This window comes from Strix uralensis, chromosome 5 (genome assembly GCF_047716275.1).
Source record: "Strix uralensis isolate ZFMK-TIS-50842 chromosome 5, bStrUra1, whole genome shotgun sequence".
NCBI classification, from domain to species: domain Eukaryota; kingdom Metazoa; phylum Chordata; class Aves; order Strigiformes; family Strigidae; genus Strix; species Strix uralensis.
Window position 1 is genome coordinate 55,348,862 of NC_133976.1, and position 20,251 is coordinate 55,369,112.

The 20,251-nt window shown below is 45.1% G+C and overlaps 1 protein-coding gene across 1 annotated transcript; it reads right to left on the minus strand.

The window, feature by feature from the left end:
- Window positions 1-852: 852 nt before the first annotated feature.
- On the minus strand, window positions 853-4,575 carry HEBP1 (heme binding protein 1). The gene is made up of 4 exons (XM_074870952.1): window positions 4,420-4,575; window positions 4,117-4,255; window positions 2,438-2,618; window positions 853-1,123 (listed from the first exon to the last, which is right to left on the minus strand). Exons 1-4 carry the CDS (start codon window positions 4,495-4,497, stop codon window positions 952-954), a joined length of 570 nt encoding a protein of 189 aa, XP_074727053.1. The 5' UTR covers window positions 4,498-4,575; the 3' UTR covers window positions 853-951.
- Window positions 4,576-20,251: the final 15,676 nt, after the last annotated feature.

Here is a 20,251-nt window from a genome sequence, read left to right on the forward strand (position 1 = left end):
CTTCAGAAACTAACATCACTTAAGAGAGGTTTTTTAGAAGATCTGCACCCAACAGTAGTTCCACTAGATGCTCAGCATTCTTCAAATAAACCCTCAGATCACAACTAATAGGCACCTGCTTTTTTCACAGCCTGTATTTTTCTAATTCAATTAGATTACTTCACACATTTCAGCTCTGGCCCTTGTGTAGGCTAGTTTTAAAGAAATGTAATACACAAGTAACAGGAAGGTGAGGAAGTGATCTTGGGTTCTCCACATCACACAGTCCAGCTGCTGTCTGAGATCAGGACATAACACACCTCAAAATGTCTCACCTCAAACAGAAGGACAGCTGCAAACAGAAACCTGGATCTTCCTCTAAATGACATTTCTCAGTCAGATGACAGAAGCATTGCTCTCCTGCACACTATGAGTCAATCTAAAGGATGCTTATTTTCACCACGCTGTGTTGGTAGCAACACCCATGTCCCTTTAGACTCCTTTTGAAACGGCATAGATAAAAGCAGCGTTTTACAGCTGCAGCAAGCTCAAGAAGATAAAAAAAGTCTCTGTATGCACTTTTGTCATGTTCCCCTGCCTGCCTCAGGTGAGACTAATAGCCTGCCAGCACTTGGACGTGACTCCTGTCAGGCACCAGTCTTGCTAATTAAGTACTTTTGGCTGTCTCAGCATTGAACTCTGGGAGCACAAGAGAGATAAAAGCAAGCCGCGGAGAGATCACAAGAGTCCATGTGGTTGAGGACATGGTCCAAAACGAAGAAGCAGGACCATCACGGGGGGTTTGCAAGTGTTCTTCTAAAATGGTTGGTCCATAAAAGACAAAGGTATAGGTGTGGAGGAAAGGAATGATGGTTTTCTGTCTCTGCTAAATTATTAGTTTATTTTGAAGAGGACAGTATTACAGCATGGGGAGATTATCAGTGCAAGCCAGCACCACAGGGAGCCAAATTCTCACTCTTTCACAAACCAGACCTCGTTGCGTCGCCCATGAGGCTTCATAGGGGGGTCGTAACCATTGCAGAAGTAGAAATCCTTGCGGTATGCAGCTTCACTCCCCAGAGCAGACTTCAGCTTGGCAGCATAGTTCACATAATCCGTCTCTTTGGCATAGCCGCCAAACTGCCTGCAAAGAAACCAAACACAGAGAGGTGCTGAGCAATCCTGGCAAAGCACAGAAAGGAAGGGAGGGAGAACAATATATAGCCACAGTGTATTTAGCCAAGCATTTTGGTCCAGGTCCCATGAACATGCACTTGTGCAGGCGCTGTTCTCTGTGAACCAGTACGCTTTATCTGTGATAGATTAAGTCTCAAGGGTTGCACAGCCAGGGTGCAGTCATCCATTGGCAGACCCCAAACAGACGCACATGTATCAGTCAGCAGAATGGCCCTGCCCTTTGAGTCACCGCCATATCAGAGGAACAGCTTACTAGAACACGAGGTTATCTCTAAGTCTGCTCAGCCCACAGTCCTCACACCAATGCTGTCAACAACCATGTTCACTGTGGTGTGAACAAGCATCTGCTGGAAGTCAGGTCATGAAGGGAAGCCAAACTCTAGCTAGCCTAACAAAAAGGGGAGGTAGGAACAGAGATGTTAGCAATTACAGGCCACAATACTATTTAAAAGGGGTGGACTGGAATTGGTTTGTTTTATGTTGACCTCCCACCGACAGCAACTGTTTCCACATCAGCCTGCACCTCACCACCCTGCCTCAGAGCCAGGGTTTGAGACAAAACAGCCTGTTCTTGCAGAAGTTGCCCATGCTGGCAGCAAAGGCCAGGCAGCTGTTGAAGGTGAGGGAGGAGCCAGACAGTTTAGAGTCAGTCAAAATAGTTCAAGCAAGGAGGCAGGGGAACATCCAAGGGGTTAAATACAAGGTGAAGAACTTATGGCTGTTGTGATGCTAGTTTGAGTTCAGGTTGTCAGTCAATAGCCAAAGACATTCAAAGGTGATTTGAAGCAACTCAATAGCTGCTTGTTTCCATGCTGGACTCTTGTATTGAGTCCATGCAAATGAGGCTTCAGCTGACACCTGTAGTTTCATGCAAACCATACCAAAGGACATTCTTGATGACTAAGAACCATCTTGATCCCAGAAAGTGGGGAAAACAATAGTTTTCAGAGATCAGAAATTACTCAGTACCTTCATATTCACCCTCCCCTGCTCTTCACCTCCCCAGGTGAAACAAAAAACCTTTCAGGACTAACCTCCACACTTGTTTTCCCAGTGAAAAAAAATCCATATTCCAAATTGATGCATCATGACCAATGATAAGAAATGACATAAAACACTGTCTTCAGTCTAGAAAGACCCCTCCATCTCCTACCACCTGCACCCCTTGTCCAGCAAGTCACCTGGTAAAATCAACACTGCTCTTCAGAGCATGCTAGAGACCTCAGCACTTAGGACTGGAAATCCCAGGATGCATTCTTACGTAGAATAAATGGTCATCCCCTGTCTCTCTTCAATCTTAATGCTTTCATCACTAGGACAAGGAGGGTTGGCTTGAAACTGGCTCGGGATCCGCAGAGAGACCTTCACTTTCTGCTGTAAGGAGCCATCTTCAGCAGGAAAAGCAGTCATGGAGACAGGAGCAGTCATCCCCATTCCAACCCCTGAAAGAGACACACAGACATTACTAAAAAAGTCTAGGTTCTCAGGAACTCGCAGAATCAACAGGGGATTCACAAAAGCTAATTTAGTTTAGGAAAACTCCTCACACTGAACTCCTTGTCAGTCAAGAGTGGGGGCCTCTGGGGCATGCAGAACAGTCACATTAGGCTTCTGCTTGAGCCAAACTTCTCTCTCCAGTGACTACACAAGGACTCTGGGAAATAAGGGCCCCAGGTGACCTCTGGATGGCTTATTAATGATCCTGGTTTTGTAGCTCTCAACCATATAGCTCATGCCACTGAGACACTCTGTTCTAACAAATCACCTCTAACACAACAGGGTCTATAGTTCTGGGGCAGCTCAGTGCCACATGTAAATCTACATCAGTATTTAAATTGTTATCATCTGTACTTAGTGGTAAGCCCGTAGCCAATACTGGGTGACAGCAGCTTTCTCCTAAACCCTTCCAAATGCTTCCAGACATCCTTCAAGTTCCAGTGCCCCAAACCTCAGAGCTGCTACGTCTTTCAACAGGACTGTCCATGCTGTCCACCACTCCAGGAAGAGCATGCTGCTTTTCTGCTCATTACTACCGAGAGTTAGCACATGGCACTGAAGAACCTCCAAACCTCAGGATCAGGCAGCCACAGAACCTGGCTGAGATCAAGCCAACTTTCTTATTTATTTTGCTTTGATATCATACCTGTCTCTGTGGCACATGCTACAGAAGGCACCCTTTCTCCTACAGCAACAGCAATCACCACGTTTCCAAAACATGCTACTGTAAATGCCATTTCCCTCTGCATCCAGCTCCCACTCCCATACAGACTATACATCTACCAGATGCCCAAGAAAGGTGTGCAAACAAATGTATACGCCTCGGAACTACTCCATGGTCTTCAACTTCTGCTACAATTGATTACTGACGCGCATACTTTAGTAAATTGAGAACTAGAAGCAATCACCTGGAAGCACCATTATAAAACATTACAAAGTAACATTTAAAAGCAAGCTCATTAATTAAACTTTCATGAATAAAAATAGCCAGAGTGTATGACAAAACATCAAGGTCACAAAAGTTATTTTACTGCCTACAAGGGCACATCATAGAACCAAAGTGCCCCAGATACCCTGGATTTCATCAGCTACTGGTCACCCAAGGAGCTGTGATTGATACATGTGTGCCTGTCTTCATGTTATCCCAGCTGCAAAGTAACTCACTCGTTCTTAAACAAATAATTTTTGAGATTTTACTCTGAAACAGAGATGGGTTAGGAGTGGACTCGTAGCATGAGTTGGCTGGGCATGCTTTGACCTGTAGCAAGTTTTCTTTTCCCAGTGAGGGGCCATCCTCACCACAGAGCCCCAGTGCCAGGAGCCACAAGCCAGGCAGGCTCGCAGCGCCATTGCCTCCATTCATTCAACTTTTACCAAGTCTCTGCTAGTGGCGATCAACCACAAACACCCACCATGCCCCGCAGGGCAGGGAGCATCTCTCACCCTTGTCGTTGGTTCCTCCGACGTACTTGAGGAGCTTGAGCACCCCTTCCTTCGAGGCTTCGTCAAACGGCTTCCCCACCACCTCCACCACCGCAAACCGCCCGCCCTCGCACACCCTCTCCTCGTAGCTGAGCTGCTCCTGGGAAAGGAGATGAGGATGCAGAAGCTGTCAGCTGCCCGGAAGGGCTGGGAGAAAAGCGCTGCCCAGAAGATACCCGCTCCACCTCGCAGCGTATTATCCGGCCCGGCTGGCGCAGAAGTCCCGCGGGGGAACAAAGCTCGGCTGCCCGCCCCGCCACCTACCTTCTCCCCCTTGCTCAGCACCTGGTAGGGCCATGCCTCTACCGTGCTCAGCAGGGAGTTCTTGATCATGCCCAGCATGGTGCCGCTCGGCTCTGGCTCGGCTCGGCTCGGCCCCGCTTAGCTAAGCTCGGCTCCGCTCAGGCCGGGTGGGAGGGCCCGGAGAGCGTCCCGCCGCCTGCTGCGCCCCGCCCCGCCCCGCCCCCAGGGGGCGCCCAAGGGCCGCCCAAGGGCCGCGCGCCCCGCCCCGCCCCACACCACGACGGGTGGCAGGGGGCGCAGCCGGGGCGACTTGTCCGGGAGAAGACCCCGCCGGGGGGGGCGGTGGGAGCCGAAAGCCGGCGGCCCCGGGGGTGAAGTAATGGAGGACGCCAAGAAGTGTGAGGAGTAATAAAGTGCGGGAGCGGGTGGTATTTGTCTGAGGAGGAGAGGAAATCTGAAGGAAATAAGATACAAGGGAGGGGAAGTACTGACGGAAGTGTGTAATACATAGCGTGGAGGGGCACAGCTCTCCTGAAACTGCAAAATCATAACGGTTTGGGGTTTTTTGTTAATAAACAGAGCTAAGGGGAATCACACTTGTTGTCTGTTAAGACTGAATTTAAGGCAGTGCTCCGTGTCTCTGTGGATGTTGTAAGCTTTAGGTAAGGGATAGATCTTAGAAGCTGCTGGTGGTATTTGCTCTTCCACCACTGACTTCTTCATTCTGACTTCACAGCCCAACCAGTCAACTCTGTTTAAAACTCCAGCCAGGTCCCTTCCCAGAAATATGTAAATGAACATAACAGGGGACCTAGATGGCTTATATAGCTGTATATATATATATGTGCATGGAAGACTTAGATCCTTGGTGATCACAAGTGGATTTTAGTTGTATAAGCCTCAAAGGACAAGTGCCAGCTAGAGAAGGTACTTTGCCCAGGATCATTTAAGAGGAGGGTAGCAGAGGCAGGAATCAAATCAGATCAGGCCAGCCTCCCCAGGCCGATGAAGCAGAGGCACCTCAAGGTCCTTGCTCAGCTGGACTCCTGCCTCCTAAAATAGGTGAGTGGCACAAAAGCAGGCTGAGGCATAACTTCCCTATATTCTTAAAGAGCAAAAAAGAAAATTATAAAAGAAACGTGACATTAAAGCATTTCCATCTAGAGAGAGAGGGTCATGCAAAGGTAAAGAAGTTAAAGCAGCTGGCCATGATCATCTGATCAAACAGGTCATGTTCAGGTCAGAGAGCAGGGCTGGAGCCTGACGTGGACTTTCACAGCATGAATGACAGGGGCTGTTATCAATGGTGACAAGGCCACAGATCTAGTAATTTATTACCATTTATATTACTTGGTTTATTCATCATTATGCAAGAAATTGCAAAGTTGTGATATACATTGCATGCTGCAGCTTATATGTTCTCTTTTAAAAAAAAAATGGTGAGTTTCTCCGTCGAGCTGAGGAGTTTTGCCAAAAATACCAACTTGCACATATCAGTGTAGGAATACATGCACTGGGTCAGACCAGTGGTCCATCTTGCCCAGTCCTCTGTCTCTGGCAGAAGCTGGTGGTGGCCATCTAGGTAAGAAGTAAAAGCATGCAGTGACCTGGTCTGGCCTCCCACTTCCAGCTATCTGTGACTGATGGAAGTCTCATCTTTCTGTTTCAAGTAGTCCTCAATTGATTTTATACAACTTCAGGTTGCCTGATAAAATGCTCATGTCTAAAATATGAACATGAAAGCTGATATTTATGTTGTGTTCTTCCTCCAGATAGGCCAAAGTGACCAACAGTCCCTACAGCCCCAAGCAAAGTGTATAAAGCATCTCCCAGAGGGACCAGCAGTCTGTGCAAGCATGCTGATGATGCTACAGCACAGCCTAGTAGCCCTGAATGTAGAATAACAAGGAGGACAGGGCCTTTCTCTCCTGTTGTTCCTTGTAAACTAGGTAAATATATTCTGGGATCAAAATACTCTACATTTCTTGAGAAATTACGACAACAACTTCAGTAAAAGCACAACTGTATCTTTTTATCAGCCTTTTCACAAGCTTGATTTTTCCCTTGTCTAGCTAAACAGTGTTTTAAATTCCCAAGCAAAAGCCAAGGAGAGACATTCCAAGTTAGAGTTTTGTTGTTTTCTGAAAACCTGAACTCAGAGAATTTACATCCAGGAAATATTTATCAGAATGTCTCATACACTCCTCATACCTCCCCCACTCAACTCCCAAGTCACAGCCAAAATGCTGACTGTGTTACTTTTTCTGGTTCATTATGAAAGATTTCACATGAAACTAGTTTTTCCCCTTTCCCTCTGGAGGTTATTGTAGTGTCACTGAACTTCTTTCCATAAACTCAGGCCTTGGGAATCCCTAAATAGCTAGTCTGCATCCTTGCTGTTTGTGACTGGAGAGTGTTTGTAAAACAACTGTCATGCCAGCCTTCCCCACAACCATTTAGACACAATCCATTCTTTATTTTTGTTCTCATAAACTGCTTCATCAAGACCTTTTAAAAAATATTTTATTTTCCTCTCTGACTCTCCTGCCTATGTTTCAACAGATTTCAGGTATGCAGTTGGCTGTAACACTGGATGGGAATCTCTATATTGGATTTACATTTAGAGACCTGAAGGGCAAGTCCACGCTATCCTCTGTTCAGTGCATAATTTGATTTCTGAACTATTTTTTATGACCAGTTCTATTGTCAGGAAGCCACAGGCAAAGACAAGCTGAAGTCAGGGTATTCTGGGTACTCCCTGAGGCACAAAAGTCCTTGGGGTGTGTAGTTGTTCTTTTCCTACAGATCTTAATTGTGCTAAAGGATGTCAGGAAATGTCTGGAGGTCAGTGCTTGCATATGAAGAAGATACTCTGCAAATTAGACACCAATTGAATTATTATATGGGATTTTGAGGACTGAACTGTCTCTTAAGCTATTTTGGAAAATCCTTCTTGACACCTATCTATCTATGCCATTAGATATCTAAATAGTTTTGCAAAAACATCCCTCATTTCCAAGGGTCTTGGCAGAAGTCAATGTGATGTCTTTCAGAGTGCTGGAAATTCTGAACATATCTGCTGAATAACAAGGTTCTGAGTACCCAATTCCAGGTAGCTAAAAAAACCCTCTTTGCAGAAGTTGGATGTTCAAATTTGGTCCCTAGAATCTGACACATCTTCAGTCTTGAAACATGATGCACACACCAACGTTATCCAACCCTACCCACCCTCTGAACATATGAACAGGACATTCTTTGCACTGACAGAGAATAGGTGAATGTTGTATTTTAAAGCAGCTTCCTCTCCCCATCCATGCCCAGCTGGAAGTGCCAAGCACTAATCTATCTTCCTGCATTCATCACGCATTCAGCACTTTTGAAGATCAAATTCCCCAGCTGTTTCAGATGGAGTGCTGTAAAAATAGGACAGAGAGGGAAATTCACCTGATCTTTATAGAAAGAGCTTCCTCTGGTAAGCAGAAAGAATGACTGTATAGCCTGAAAGTATTCACACCCAAGTAGACTGAGCTTGTCAACTCATTTTGCTTGGGACATAAAACAGCCATCGTTGAAGAACAGGGTCAGATTTCACGTACTGACCCAGGTTTGAAAGGCAGTAACAAAATGCAGAAGTTCTGGTCTCCTTAGTAAAGCTGACTTGTATGTTCTTTACTTTATTCTCTCTAGCAGCATCCCATTGATAAAGGCTTAAGCAGATGAAAAAAATAAACATTTCCCTTTTTTTTCTGGTAGGAAATTAACTCCTCTGAGGTCTCCTGCGAGCATACAACCTTCTTCTATGCATCGGAAGCCTCCGCATCTGAGTATTTCCACGCCTCTGGCTCTGCAGAGCCTTCAGTCGGATCGGAAGGATGGTTTTGCTGATGACATTGAGGCGTTCATTCAGTTCTTCTAACCTTTTCCTTATCGACTGGACTTCCCTCACGAGATTGTCCACAGCCGCGGAGACAGGGCGTAGACTACAGAGAGAATAATACAGGAGAATAACTCATTGTGGGGAGTGTTCCTGAGCATGCAAAATAATTTACCATGGCCTTGTGTTTCTTGGTGTGTAAGGGCCCTTTACAATGAAAGAGTTGCAAACAACCCTTAAAAGATGCTTCCAAAGTTACCTTGCCCCTTGCATGGTGGGAATTCATCTGAGATGACCTCATCTGAACCCAAGAAACCATGAGTTTCAGGACCAGCATAGGCAGCATGGTCTTTCCACCACCACCAAAGCACAGCTGGCTCAATGCTAAATGAGAGCTGGTTTATGAGCTCCCAGAAGCACTTCACAGCACTCCTGCTTTAAGGGGGGAACTGAAAACCATCCTGCTTGGCTGGAACCAGCAGAGGTAGAGAAGAAGAGAGCAGCAATGCGGAGGATTACCCATGAGGACTTCCCAATGAAGGACAGGCTGCTGCGTGCCATGGTGCAGCTGTGATTTCACAGTCCCTGGGTCACTCCAGGCTGTGCCTCTGCCTGAGCTGAGGGAGGGGGAGAGACAGGTTTTACATCAGGATTTGGCAAGATGAGGGCTGCACTGATGCACCAGTGCGCTTGGGGGTAACGTGGTCCCTTCCGTTGGAGGGCTTTCTCTCAGTCTCCCTTTGGGTGTTACAAAGCTCTGATGCTCATTCTAATTTCACTTAATGTTAATTAGTATTAATTAGCCTCGCTGTAACCAGGAGCAGACATAGAGGCTGGGCCACTGATTCGCATGGATTACTGTCAGTCCTCAACATTTCTAATGGACCAGCCTGTGTCCTTGCCAGCAAACTCTTAATTCAAAGCCCTATGCAGGAAATATGACTGGATAGTCTCCTTACATCTCCCTGGACAAAAGTTAGACTGTTCCAAATACATGATTTAATATTGGTCCTGATGATCTTAGGCACCAATGAATTTCAGCACTGGCAGTGTGAAAGTTGTGATGAATTCTGTGCTAATAACAACAGCCCCCATGCAGCCAGGGAGAAATCCACTTGATGCCAAAGGCCAACATATGATCTGTCAACTATATCCTCCTGAAACTGTAATTTGTACAGGTATTGTGTGACCTTCTGCTAGTGCCATTTTATTCTTCTAGCCTTTCCTCTTCAACTGGTTCAACGCACAGCAGTTGCAGACAGATTTTTTTTCTTTTTCCTGAAGAGAAAGCTGAGTTATGGAAGAGGACCACTTGCTTTATGAACAACTCTGATTTAAGTGATATTAGGTTTCTAGTTAATTCCCAGTATTACCTTCTCCTCTCTCTCTTTCATTGCCTTTCCCACTCTGTTTCTGGAAATATGAGATTGAAGTAAATTTTGTGAGTGTGCTCAATCGTTAATATTTCATGCAATGCAAAGGGAGAAATATGATGACATGAACTAGTGAATAGCTTTCTCAGATCTGGGTGTTAGAGACTGAAATAAAAAACATCACAGGCCAAATCAGTTTTTTCTCCCTGCTCTGTGGCCAATTCCATGTGTGGATTTGTAGCACAATTCATTTTCTAGACTGTTCTCACAGGAGTGAGGTGCCAAGGACAGCCTACATTTTCTTTAGGATAATTCTTATAATACAGTCATGGCAACTGAGAATATTTCACAATAAATAGTCAGCAGAATATTCAATTTACTAGAGTAATCAGAGCTGCTAGCACAACAGATACCAAGACAGTGGGATTCATCTCCCCACAGCTGAGCAATCTGAAAGTTCATCTTAAAGAAGATAAATCCCACTCAAGGAAGGGCACCCAGGAGAGGACTGAATCCCACCTCCAGATGAAGGGAATTACCTGGAGAACTCAGGCAGTAAAGCGTTTGGGTTGTTCAGCAGGGTGTGCTTCATTTGCCAGAAGATGCCATTTCCCCATTTCTCAAGGGTTTGAGTAATGCTGTTAATGCCCTCTATGTTGACTTTGTCAGCTAGATTAGCAGGACATCCATGGAAGAGAAGAAAATAAAATCAAGAAAGCTCTGTCAGAGCAAGAAAACGTGAGCCAGTGGTCTGAGTTTGATTCCACTCCTCATCACTTGAACTGAGATGCAATGAAATGCGAAATATTAAGCATATGGAGGATCTAAATTAAAAAGCAGATAACTCTCCCTCATAGCATAAATCTCTGCCTCCAGGTGCCCAAGTTTTCTGCTGTCACTGGATACTCCATCTGATTTTTTTCTAAAACCATTTTTCTCTCCAGAAATCTCAGCAGCTACCCAGGAACCAAGAAAGAGCACTCATGACTGAGCACTGTGTGTCTCACTCCAAGGACAAAATAGGTGAATCTTCAGCTCTGAGTTACTGAACGTCTCCCAGGCTGACCCACCACCACCTCTTACCACCTTCTCTGTAGTTCCATTTCTGATGCTGGTTGGGAAAGTCCTCTTGGGATTTACTGCAGTGCAAGAGGACGAAGAAGAGGAAAAGAGGAAAAGTCACCATGATGGCTGTTCATAGGATCTTGACTTCCCCCTGCTCTGTGGAGACAAAAAATCTCGCTAACTACTTTATTTCACTCTTTGTCCACATCCTGCCTGTCACCCCAACACCAAATTTCTCTCTGATGATGTATTTCTTTAAAATGTTGTTCAAGTTGTTCAGCCTAGCTTTTACAGAAGCACAGGGACTTTTTTTTTCACAAGTACAAACCTCCTTACTTTTTTTTCAAGCCATTGAGTGGTACAGAGATACTTTATCAACTGGCAGCAGCTAGGAAAGTAGCTTTGCTTCATATGTAGCTGTGCTGGGATAGCACCTTATAGCTATAAATGCTATCAATGTCAGGAGGCAGTACTATGAGGTACAGAAATAGCTGCATCCCCACTTTGCAATTAGGGAAAGCAGGGTACAAACCAGTGAAGTAATTTTTCAAGGATTTAATAGTGTCCAGAACAAAAAAAAAAAAGTTCTTTTTCATCTGATCCACTAACCAGTGGCAATAACTGAGATGCTGCCCGGTGATGGAGCCTCAAAGACAACCCCACTCCCCGTGTACCATCTCCACCTTGCCTTAGTATCAGGGGGTCACTTCCTCCTGAGCAAATCTGCAGAGTAGGCAAGACAGGTATATGAACTGATGATGAGCATTTAGCTAAGCTCCTCATCTTCTTTCAAGTTTACCATCATTTCCAATCCAATGGAAGTCAACCCTAACCTCCAGGCCCTCCTGGACAAGTACCATCTCTAAATGTAAGAGGGTAGATCAGTCTCTCCACAGTTTACTCATGCTAATTTGTTATTCTGCCTTAATTAAGTAGTCCCTCAGTGTTGAATCTGCTATTTTTACTTTTTTAAAATGTCATGAACAGCTGTTCTGGTAGAAGCTGGATGGAAATATCAATTATGCACATATTGCACATAGCAAACAGAAAAAATGCATTGCCAAGTTCATGAGTTTTAGTGATGATTTCAGTCATCTGTAGTCACAGTGATGGAGGGGCTCATGTGAGAAGTAGGCACGTTCAGAAAATCCAAATTATTCCCCTGTTCAAGTACATGCATCAAAAGTCTAAGACGTCACTGCAAATATGAGGACATTAAATTGCTTTTTGAATATCATAAAACCCTCATCTCCTAACCATCTGAGAAGAATTCAGCCACCTCAAAACCTACTAGGAGCTGTAGCAGATAAAGCAATACATAAATAAATTCTTTTACTTTGTGCCTTTCTTACATTCAATCATTAGTGTATTTTAATTGCAATTGCATTTATTTTTCCATCTATTTAAAATAGCAGTATGAATATAGCCATACAGATGGAAAATGTCATGCTACTTTCAAAATATTACTTTCCACCTGTCAGGATGTATTTTGTACTCAGTATTCTTCTTATAATTGCAGTATTCATTTAAAGGAAAAAAATAAATTACCTTCTTCCTATCTTGCACATAGCTACACCTCTTCCCCCCAACTCAGAGCTGCCAAAATTAAGATCTCTAACAAATTTTGATGATATTACCAAGACACATAATGTGTCTGCATAGATCTTCTTGAAACTATTTGCAGTGACACCACAGCTCCTCTGCCTCTCTGCTTTTCCAGATAAATACTCCAGCCCTAGAGTATTTATTTTTTTTTTCCCTTTTGTTTGATGACTATGCACTGCACATGCCTTTTTAATCTTCTCTGATGGGAAAGGACTTACCAGACGCCAACATCGCTAATTGCAAATTATTTGAAAATGCTGCCAACATCGAGGAGACAATGTGGCTTCCCAGCTCATTTTAAAACTTCCTGAAGAGTCTGTCCATTCCTTACCCTTTCTACCTCCCATCTGTTCCAGTACCCCAGGGTTGGGATACTTTGATCTTTCCATATTTGTTAAAAGAAGGGTGGTGATACATTCCACCTACATCTGATACTGAAAAGCCACCCTACTTGATCTCAAACTTTTTAAAACATCAGGTGTCCAAATGAATCACAAGACCCACACACTCTATTTGCAGGGCCCCTCATGGACCAGTTTCTTTGTAGCTTTGCTCTCTGCATTCCTGAGGGCCTACTGTAATTTATTATCATAGTAAACATCAGGTTATAATCATCTTTGAAATAGATTCCCATGTCTCAGACACTTACACAGAAATTGAGCAATCGTCCCTCTCTTAGGTGGAATTGTAGAAGGCAAATGGATAGTCACTAACAAGGTTTCTAGCAGAAAAAGTTTGCAGGGTCATCTGTAATAGGAACCAGATCCCAAGCCCACTGCAAGAGTGTCTTCGGATCTGTTGCAGTGTTGCACTGGGAAATACTGTCAGAATAGAACAGGGATTGACAAGCAGGGAAAACTCTCTCATATCCTTGTATGAAAGCTCTTTCCTAAATCCAGGGAATAACAACATAGTAGCCTTGTTATTGGTACTATTAATTACAATAATATGGCATGCTCTCTGTCAAAAAATTACATCATGTTCTGCCCTCAGAAAAGGGTAGGCTCAGTGATTCACGGACAGTCCCTTCATCTGCAAGCAATGAAGACGGACATATTTGTCTCATTATTACACAATATTTTTTTTTCTTCTTTAACCTCTCAGTTCCTCATTCCAACATGATAAAAGAGCTCTGCTAGCTCAGTAACCCAAGCACAGCCCTGCCCAGATCAGCAGTTGTGCCATCCAAGCCTGAATCCCTGCCCCAAAGCAGAGGAGTGCTGCCAGGATCTGAACTCCCATCTCTGTCCCTCTCTCCTTCACCCTTTCTGTTTCTTGCTGCTCCAGTATACTCCATTTCCAGTGCTCATCCCTCCTTACACGCAGAGGGGAAAGACAACAGAGCACTGAGATTTCACTGATACCTGATACCTGAGATATCCACTGATACTTGACATACTGAGGTCAAGTGTGATGACTGAAGTTCATTACTGCTCATGAGTTGTGCTGCCTGCTAAGATACGGTGGAATTGCCTAGGTTATCCTCTCCCCGTGCCAAACACAGCTTCATTTCAGAGACCCCTCTCTCCCCTGAAGCCTGATGAGAACACACTGTTCCTGTTGCACACATGAGTTGTTGCATTATGATTCAGATCTTGCCTGCCCCTTGTATATCAAGAGGACTTGAAACCTTTCCCTGCACTTCTGACTGCTCTGAACACATACACTCTCCTAATGCCATGCATGAGCATCCCAGTGTGTTAACTCAAGCCCATGCTTGCTTTGAGAGGAGGATTTTGTTGATTAGATTTAACAATCACTGTAGTGATATCTAAAATGAAGGATTTTTTTGCTGCAATATTGGACTGCAAGTGAATTAGCTTTGTGGTCTTCATTTGAGACCTGTTCTCTTATAATTTTCCCAAGTTCCTTTTGAGCTACTTTCAAATTAAAGCTGAAGAGTGATACTGGGTTTGGGGTTATTTGCAGAGAAATAACATATACTTTGAAATGAATCAGGGAGTTTGATCTCAGTTAAATTATAAATACACAAAATGTAGCTCTCACTCCAATGGTAATGGGTATTTGAACATCAAAGTAAGTTTAAGGTTCTCAATTTTGTAAAAGATCTCAATAGATAATGAAGGTATTTTTGCAGACTGTTGGAATTTCTCTATCTTTAAGAATTTTTTAAGAATATTTTTTTAAGAATAGTTTTAAGATTTTTTTTAAGACTTTTTAAAGAATATTTTAAGGTTATATTACTTACACACACCCAACTAAAATGTTCTGGTTTATGTATAAAGTCAAAGAAGGTTTGGGTACTATAAATCAAACAGTTTCACATCAAAAAACCAAACAATAGCTGCACACAATTTCTTGGTTAATGCCAGTTCTGCCAGAGCTCCCTCTGAGAAAGAGGGATCCTGAAAAGACTCTAACCTTTTAGAGGAGAAGGCTGCCAAGACTGAGAATTCAGAACAATCAAAGAATTTGCAAGCTCTGCTTGCAAAGTGGATGGCATTTGTTAGCTCTCCAAGCAAAAAAAAAAAAAAAAAAATCAGGGTAATATAAACATTAGCATATGCTTGTAGTATTATGTAATAGTGGAAAGATCAGGAAAAATGCCAAAAGCAATTTAAAAAATTGGATCCTACAATATTAACCCAGCCACAGTGGTACAGCTAGAATATGACCTGTTTCAAAAGTCCTTGTTAAAAATCAGTTGTATTGTATTATTCTTTGGTTTATATGCGTGTGGGTATAATGCTATATGTTGGTACATGAACACACCCAGCTTTGGGTTATGTAGGAATAACAATATCTTGAGATTTTCCAAGTTCGGCAACATATTTGAGTTAAATAGTGGGTTTGCATATAATTGAGAGTTACACTGCTCATTTTCTACCTGGATGTTGTGTGAAAGCAAAGAGCACCTGAATCCCTCAAATAGCCTGACCATCCTGCTAAACAAAGGGATCTGTTTGACAGCCCCAGTGATGGACAGCTAGGGTGATGCTGTTGCCAGCAGGCAGGCATACTGATGCTAAAGAAGAAAAAGCCATCCAGGTGCAAGGCACACATCTACTGCAAGTCATAACATTAGTAAAGTACTGTTAGTTTTGAGAAAGTAATATGTATCTTTTGCCTCTTCTCCAGGTGTACATGCTTTTTCAGGATATGTCCTAGCTCCATCTCTCTCCCATTTAGAGCTTGGTGCTCCCTCTTAAGAAGTTTCCTCTCTCTCCCTGGATAGCCACCCACAGACCTTGCACTCTATATGTCTGCCTGTCTGGCTGTTTCTAAGGATTTTCTCACTCTTCCTTTCTCCTTCCTTCCTTCACTCTGCATATTCCTGTTCTCTGGAAATGTAGGTAGCAATCCTCCAACCTCCAAGTCCATGCCAGTCTGCACATGTTCCCTCCTCTCCTGGCTCTTCCCACAGGTGCCTTTAGAGTCCCTCAATCCAACAAGCTCTTTCTGAGGTGCATGGATGTGTCTCCTCCAGAGGAAAAAACAGAACATTCCTGGGAAAGAAGGCAGAGAATTGCATACAAGCATTACCTGTGCTCTTGAGGCCAGTCCTTCCGTGATGAGGCTTCCAAATCTCTGCCTCCCTGCTACTCTTCTCCTCACCACCCCCTCTGCATTTCAGCTTGCAATGAGTGACGTGTCCCTCTTCATTTCCCCGCTTTCTGCGTTTCCACAGTCTTTCTGTGGAGCCTCCTCCAGCTGTACCTCTCCTATCCCTCCCTCCCACTCCTGCAAGCTAGCCATCCCCCCCACACATGGGAGCCTTATGGGAAGGAAAGCCTGGGTGAAGGAGCCCCTCTCGTAAGCAGCTCCGTCTGCAAGGACACCCATATATCTTTGCTCCCAGTTCTTCTGGGCAGCTCTCAACTGCTGGCTCTCCGGCACAGCTGTATGAGTTCTCTTACTAGTCACAGTTTCCACTATGCAGTGCTTCTCTCTGGCTGCTTGAACCCTCCAGCCATCCAGCCATGAATTTGTTCACCGTGTTGTTCCTGCCTTTTAAACAAACATGCCAATTAATTCTCTGATGATTAGTTCATCCCTGATGCACTCTGCCAAATCTATTTCTGTCGGAATAAACAAGGAGGGATGAATCGGCTGTGGTGTTGTTATTTTTTTTCTCCCTGCTCCCCTCCCCCAGGTCCATGCCTGCCAAATCAAACAGGCTCAGGTCTGGTCAGTACTCAATAAAGAGATTTCTGAAGAAACACGAGGTGTTAATGTGATGGGTTTTGTGAAGCAGGAGATGGACCCCCGACTCTGGTCCTATGTCTGTGTCAGACTGACATTTTGCTATGATTTGAGATGTTGTGCAGCCATCACAGCCTGAAGCTGCACAATTGCTGCACACCGAGGCTCATGACTAGACCCATGGCACTGCTTGCGAGTGCCTTGGCCAAATCTGCATTCTTCCTGATATTACTTCTCCAATATCAGCTGGCAACAACACCCTCTCTGTTTCCTGACCAGCCTATTCTTATTTAACTCCATTTTCTACAGCCAAAACGTCTGCACTCAGAAGTAGTAAAAAAGATGCTTTTCTCACATGGCGAAGGACTGTCCAGCTGCTCAGAACAAAAACAAACACCCAGAAGTAAGGAGCCAGAGGATATGTGCAAGTGTTACAGACACAGCAGTGCTAACGCAGTATTATGACTGCAACAGAGTGATGTTGCTTTACCCCAGGTGAGGAGCCAATTGGGAGGAAAGCTGAGTGGCATCCTTCTAAGCACAGTCTGTAAACATCAGCCAGCACTATCATTTAGTCGGCCACTGAAATCCACTCAAGACAGAGGTCCACCTGGGACCACATTCAGGGGTATCTGCTTCGACACCAAAACTGTGTGGTTTTGGCTGTTACTGCTCCCCCAGTCCCGCTGGCTCTGTAGCAGGGAAATTTCTGAGAAGACTGCCTTGTTTATGGAGCCTTGCCACTGAAGCAGCAGGACACTCATTTGCAAAGTTACAAAACACCAGTTTTCAAAAGCATCCCACAATAGACAGGCTTAACACAGACCAGCCTCCGGAGGAACTGGAAACCTATTTTTTCAGGGCTCAAACAAGCAAACAAAATGTCCAGGCAACAAGAAAATAACTCAAACAATCATCTGTCTCCAGCTGTTCCCCATTCAGCACACGGCAAACACAGTTCTGTCACACTGCTGTTGTAACTCCCTGCAAAGAGGAAATGAACTGCTGACAGTCAGCGTGGGATGGGGACGCTGGATGGAGGAACTCTTCAAGCAAGAAACCCTCCATGGTATGGCACAGAGATACCAGCTGAGCGAACCTGGTGGGGAAACACCCACAGGCACGGCAACACACTCCCAAAACTCTGGTCCAAATCCAACCTGTGCTGGTGAAGGGTCGCAGTGTGTGCCTGATGGCATACACTGCAACCTGTCCTGGTCTCGTGCTGGCAGCATGCTACCTCTGAGTGGCTCTCAGCGGGCAAGACTGTGTGCCACAGAAATTCCCCATTCCCTGTGCCTCTTCGGGGATTAGTGGGGGAGGCAGGGCAGGAGGGAGCTATGGCACTTCCCTCCCTGTCTCCTGCCTACTACTATCCACATGGCCAGTGATGTGAAAGGAGCACTGCCCAGCCTGCCATCACCACCGTAGCTGCATTCAGATAGGGATACCCAGCGCCCACATGCCATCACTGTACCACACTAAGCAGAGACTGGGAACTTTAATACAACCAACTAACAAGAAACTCCCCTTTTTTTGTTCCCACATTTCTGTGACTATGTTTTAAGAACTACAGGGTGTTTGATCTGCTCTCCTGCATGAGGACTGGTGCTTGCAGTCAGTTTTCTAAATTTGAGTAGCCTCAGCATGAAGCTTGCTTGTGATATGCAAACAGGCTATTGTACGTGTCAGTTTGTGGGTCTCTCAGGACACATAAGAGCTCCGAGACAGCAAAATCCCCCTGGCAAGAACAACGTCTGCAGAAACATTTGCTTTCATTTCCCCAGACCCTGGTTCAGCCTGCAGCCTTTGGGGAGGTGCGGATTTAGCAAGCTGAGGGCAAAAGGGGCCCAAACTCTCCCTGTAACCCCCTGTGCCTTGCAGGGTGTTTGTACCCTGGGCCATGTGGGAAAGCAGCAGCTATGAGGGTCTCTCCAGTGCTGCCGCTTGTGTCCGGTCCTGGCTGCCAGGCACATACTGAGACAAAATACCCTCAGAGTGCAAAAACTGGGCACCACGAGGTGGAGACAAAGAGGAATTCCTTACATCTCCCAGGGACCGGAGGGCAGGCTGGCTCTGAGATGTTAACAGCCGGGCTGGAGACCTTTTAAAAGTCCACACATGAGCCACCAGGGATTTCAATAAATCTCTGAAGTAACACAGATGCTCCTGTGCAATTTCTAGGAGCATCCCTCTTTAGAGCTGCCCCAGAGACAGCCAGTCACTGCTGGACTCTGACTTGCCTCAGCCCTACACATGAGCTGGAAAGCAGGCTGCCTGAAACAGCTCCTCTCTCCCCAGCTTGGCTTATGGGGCTGATCACCTCCACCACTGCTGTGCTCATTCTCCTCCCTGCCCCTGTGTGCAAACCACTACTTGATTTGAGGTCTCGCTTACACAGCTGCCGCCACTTCTCTCTCACATCAGATCAAGGCAAGTGCTGAGCACTTTTGAAGTGTTGCTCTTTTCCCCTGCTACCATTTCATACCTGCTTTGGACTTCTGCAAATCAATGAGCAAGATGTCTCTGCTGTGTGATGCTTCCTCCCTTACTCAGCTGTGATGCCTGCATGTCACTGCTCCGGGCACAGGCACCTGCAACAGGACTCACACTGTCCATGGCATCACCATGAGCTTGCGCAGGGATGCAAGGCTGTCAGAGGAAGCCACCAAGAACAACAGGGGACACAGGTCCGGCACTGAGAGCCTACACATCACTTCATAGCATGCATCAACCCGGTGTTGTCAGACCCAACTGGTTAGAGGGAAGAGGGTAGCTCCCAAGGGCACATAAAGATATATGCTTGATGCTGGGTAGTTTGCAGGATTTTACAGCAGATGCTGCCTCCCTTTGTGCATAACATATCCCCTTAGTATCTACCCTCTCCTTCTCTTAATTTATTGCTTCTCCAGTTCACACACCACTGGGCATTTCCCTCCAGCCTCTCAACCACAGGACTTCCAGCACTGGCAGAACAACACTGAGACTGGGAGAGTGTCTAGAGAAGGACACATCAGGGAGTTTGGTTGGGGCAGTCCCCCACAGTAACTCCCTCAACTAACATACCCATGCCTGCCCCTGTGATGGCAGTGGACACAAAACAGCCTTAGGGCTGAGCAGTTGAAACCTTTACACAGCTCTGACCATCTTTTGGCCTTTTCTTGTGCTGGGATGAACACAGGGCTGGCACTGGTTTTACTGTCTGGGTTCATTAGAAAATCTACGATCATCTGCACTACTTAAAATTGCCTGAAGTCTGCCTGCTGTAGGAACTTGGAGTGTTTTGCACCTTCTAAAAATGTTATTATCATTTTTCCTGGTTTTACCTGCTTTTATTGTTTCTTTCTGTTAGTCTTCACTGTTTGATTGCATTTTATTTTGTTGTTTGAACAAGCATTTCATATTTATTGCAACATCTGCTCCTGTGTGAGTCCTCTGTCATGGAGGGACTCAGACAGGCACAGGGGAAAAGAGGATGGTGCTCCTGACTCTGTCCATGTAGCCATGCAAAGAAGGGTGGGATGAGAAGAACTGGTAAAAGCATTAACTTAGCACTAATAGGAATGCAGGTTATTTCTTCCCTCCGGACACCTGGAGGAAGGGACAGCTGAGAATAGCTCCTGTCCCAGCAGCTCATCAGGAGGCAATTGCCCCTCTGATCTTACAGCAGAACTGTGTGTGCAATCACTCCATTGTACAGCTCTGCCTGGGTGACCTGCTCTAGCTTGAGGACCTTCAATAGCAGTGTTAAATGTGGGGCCTTTCGGTATCA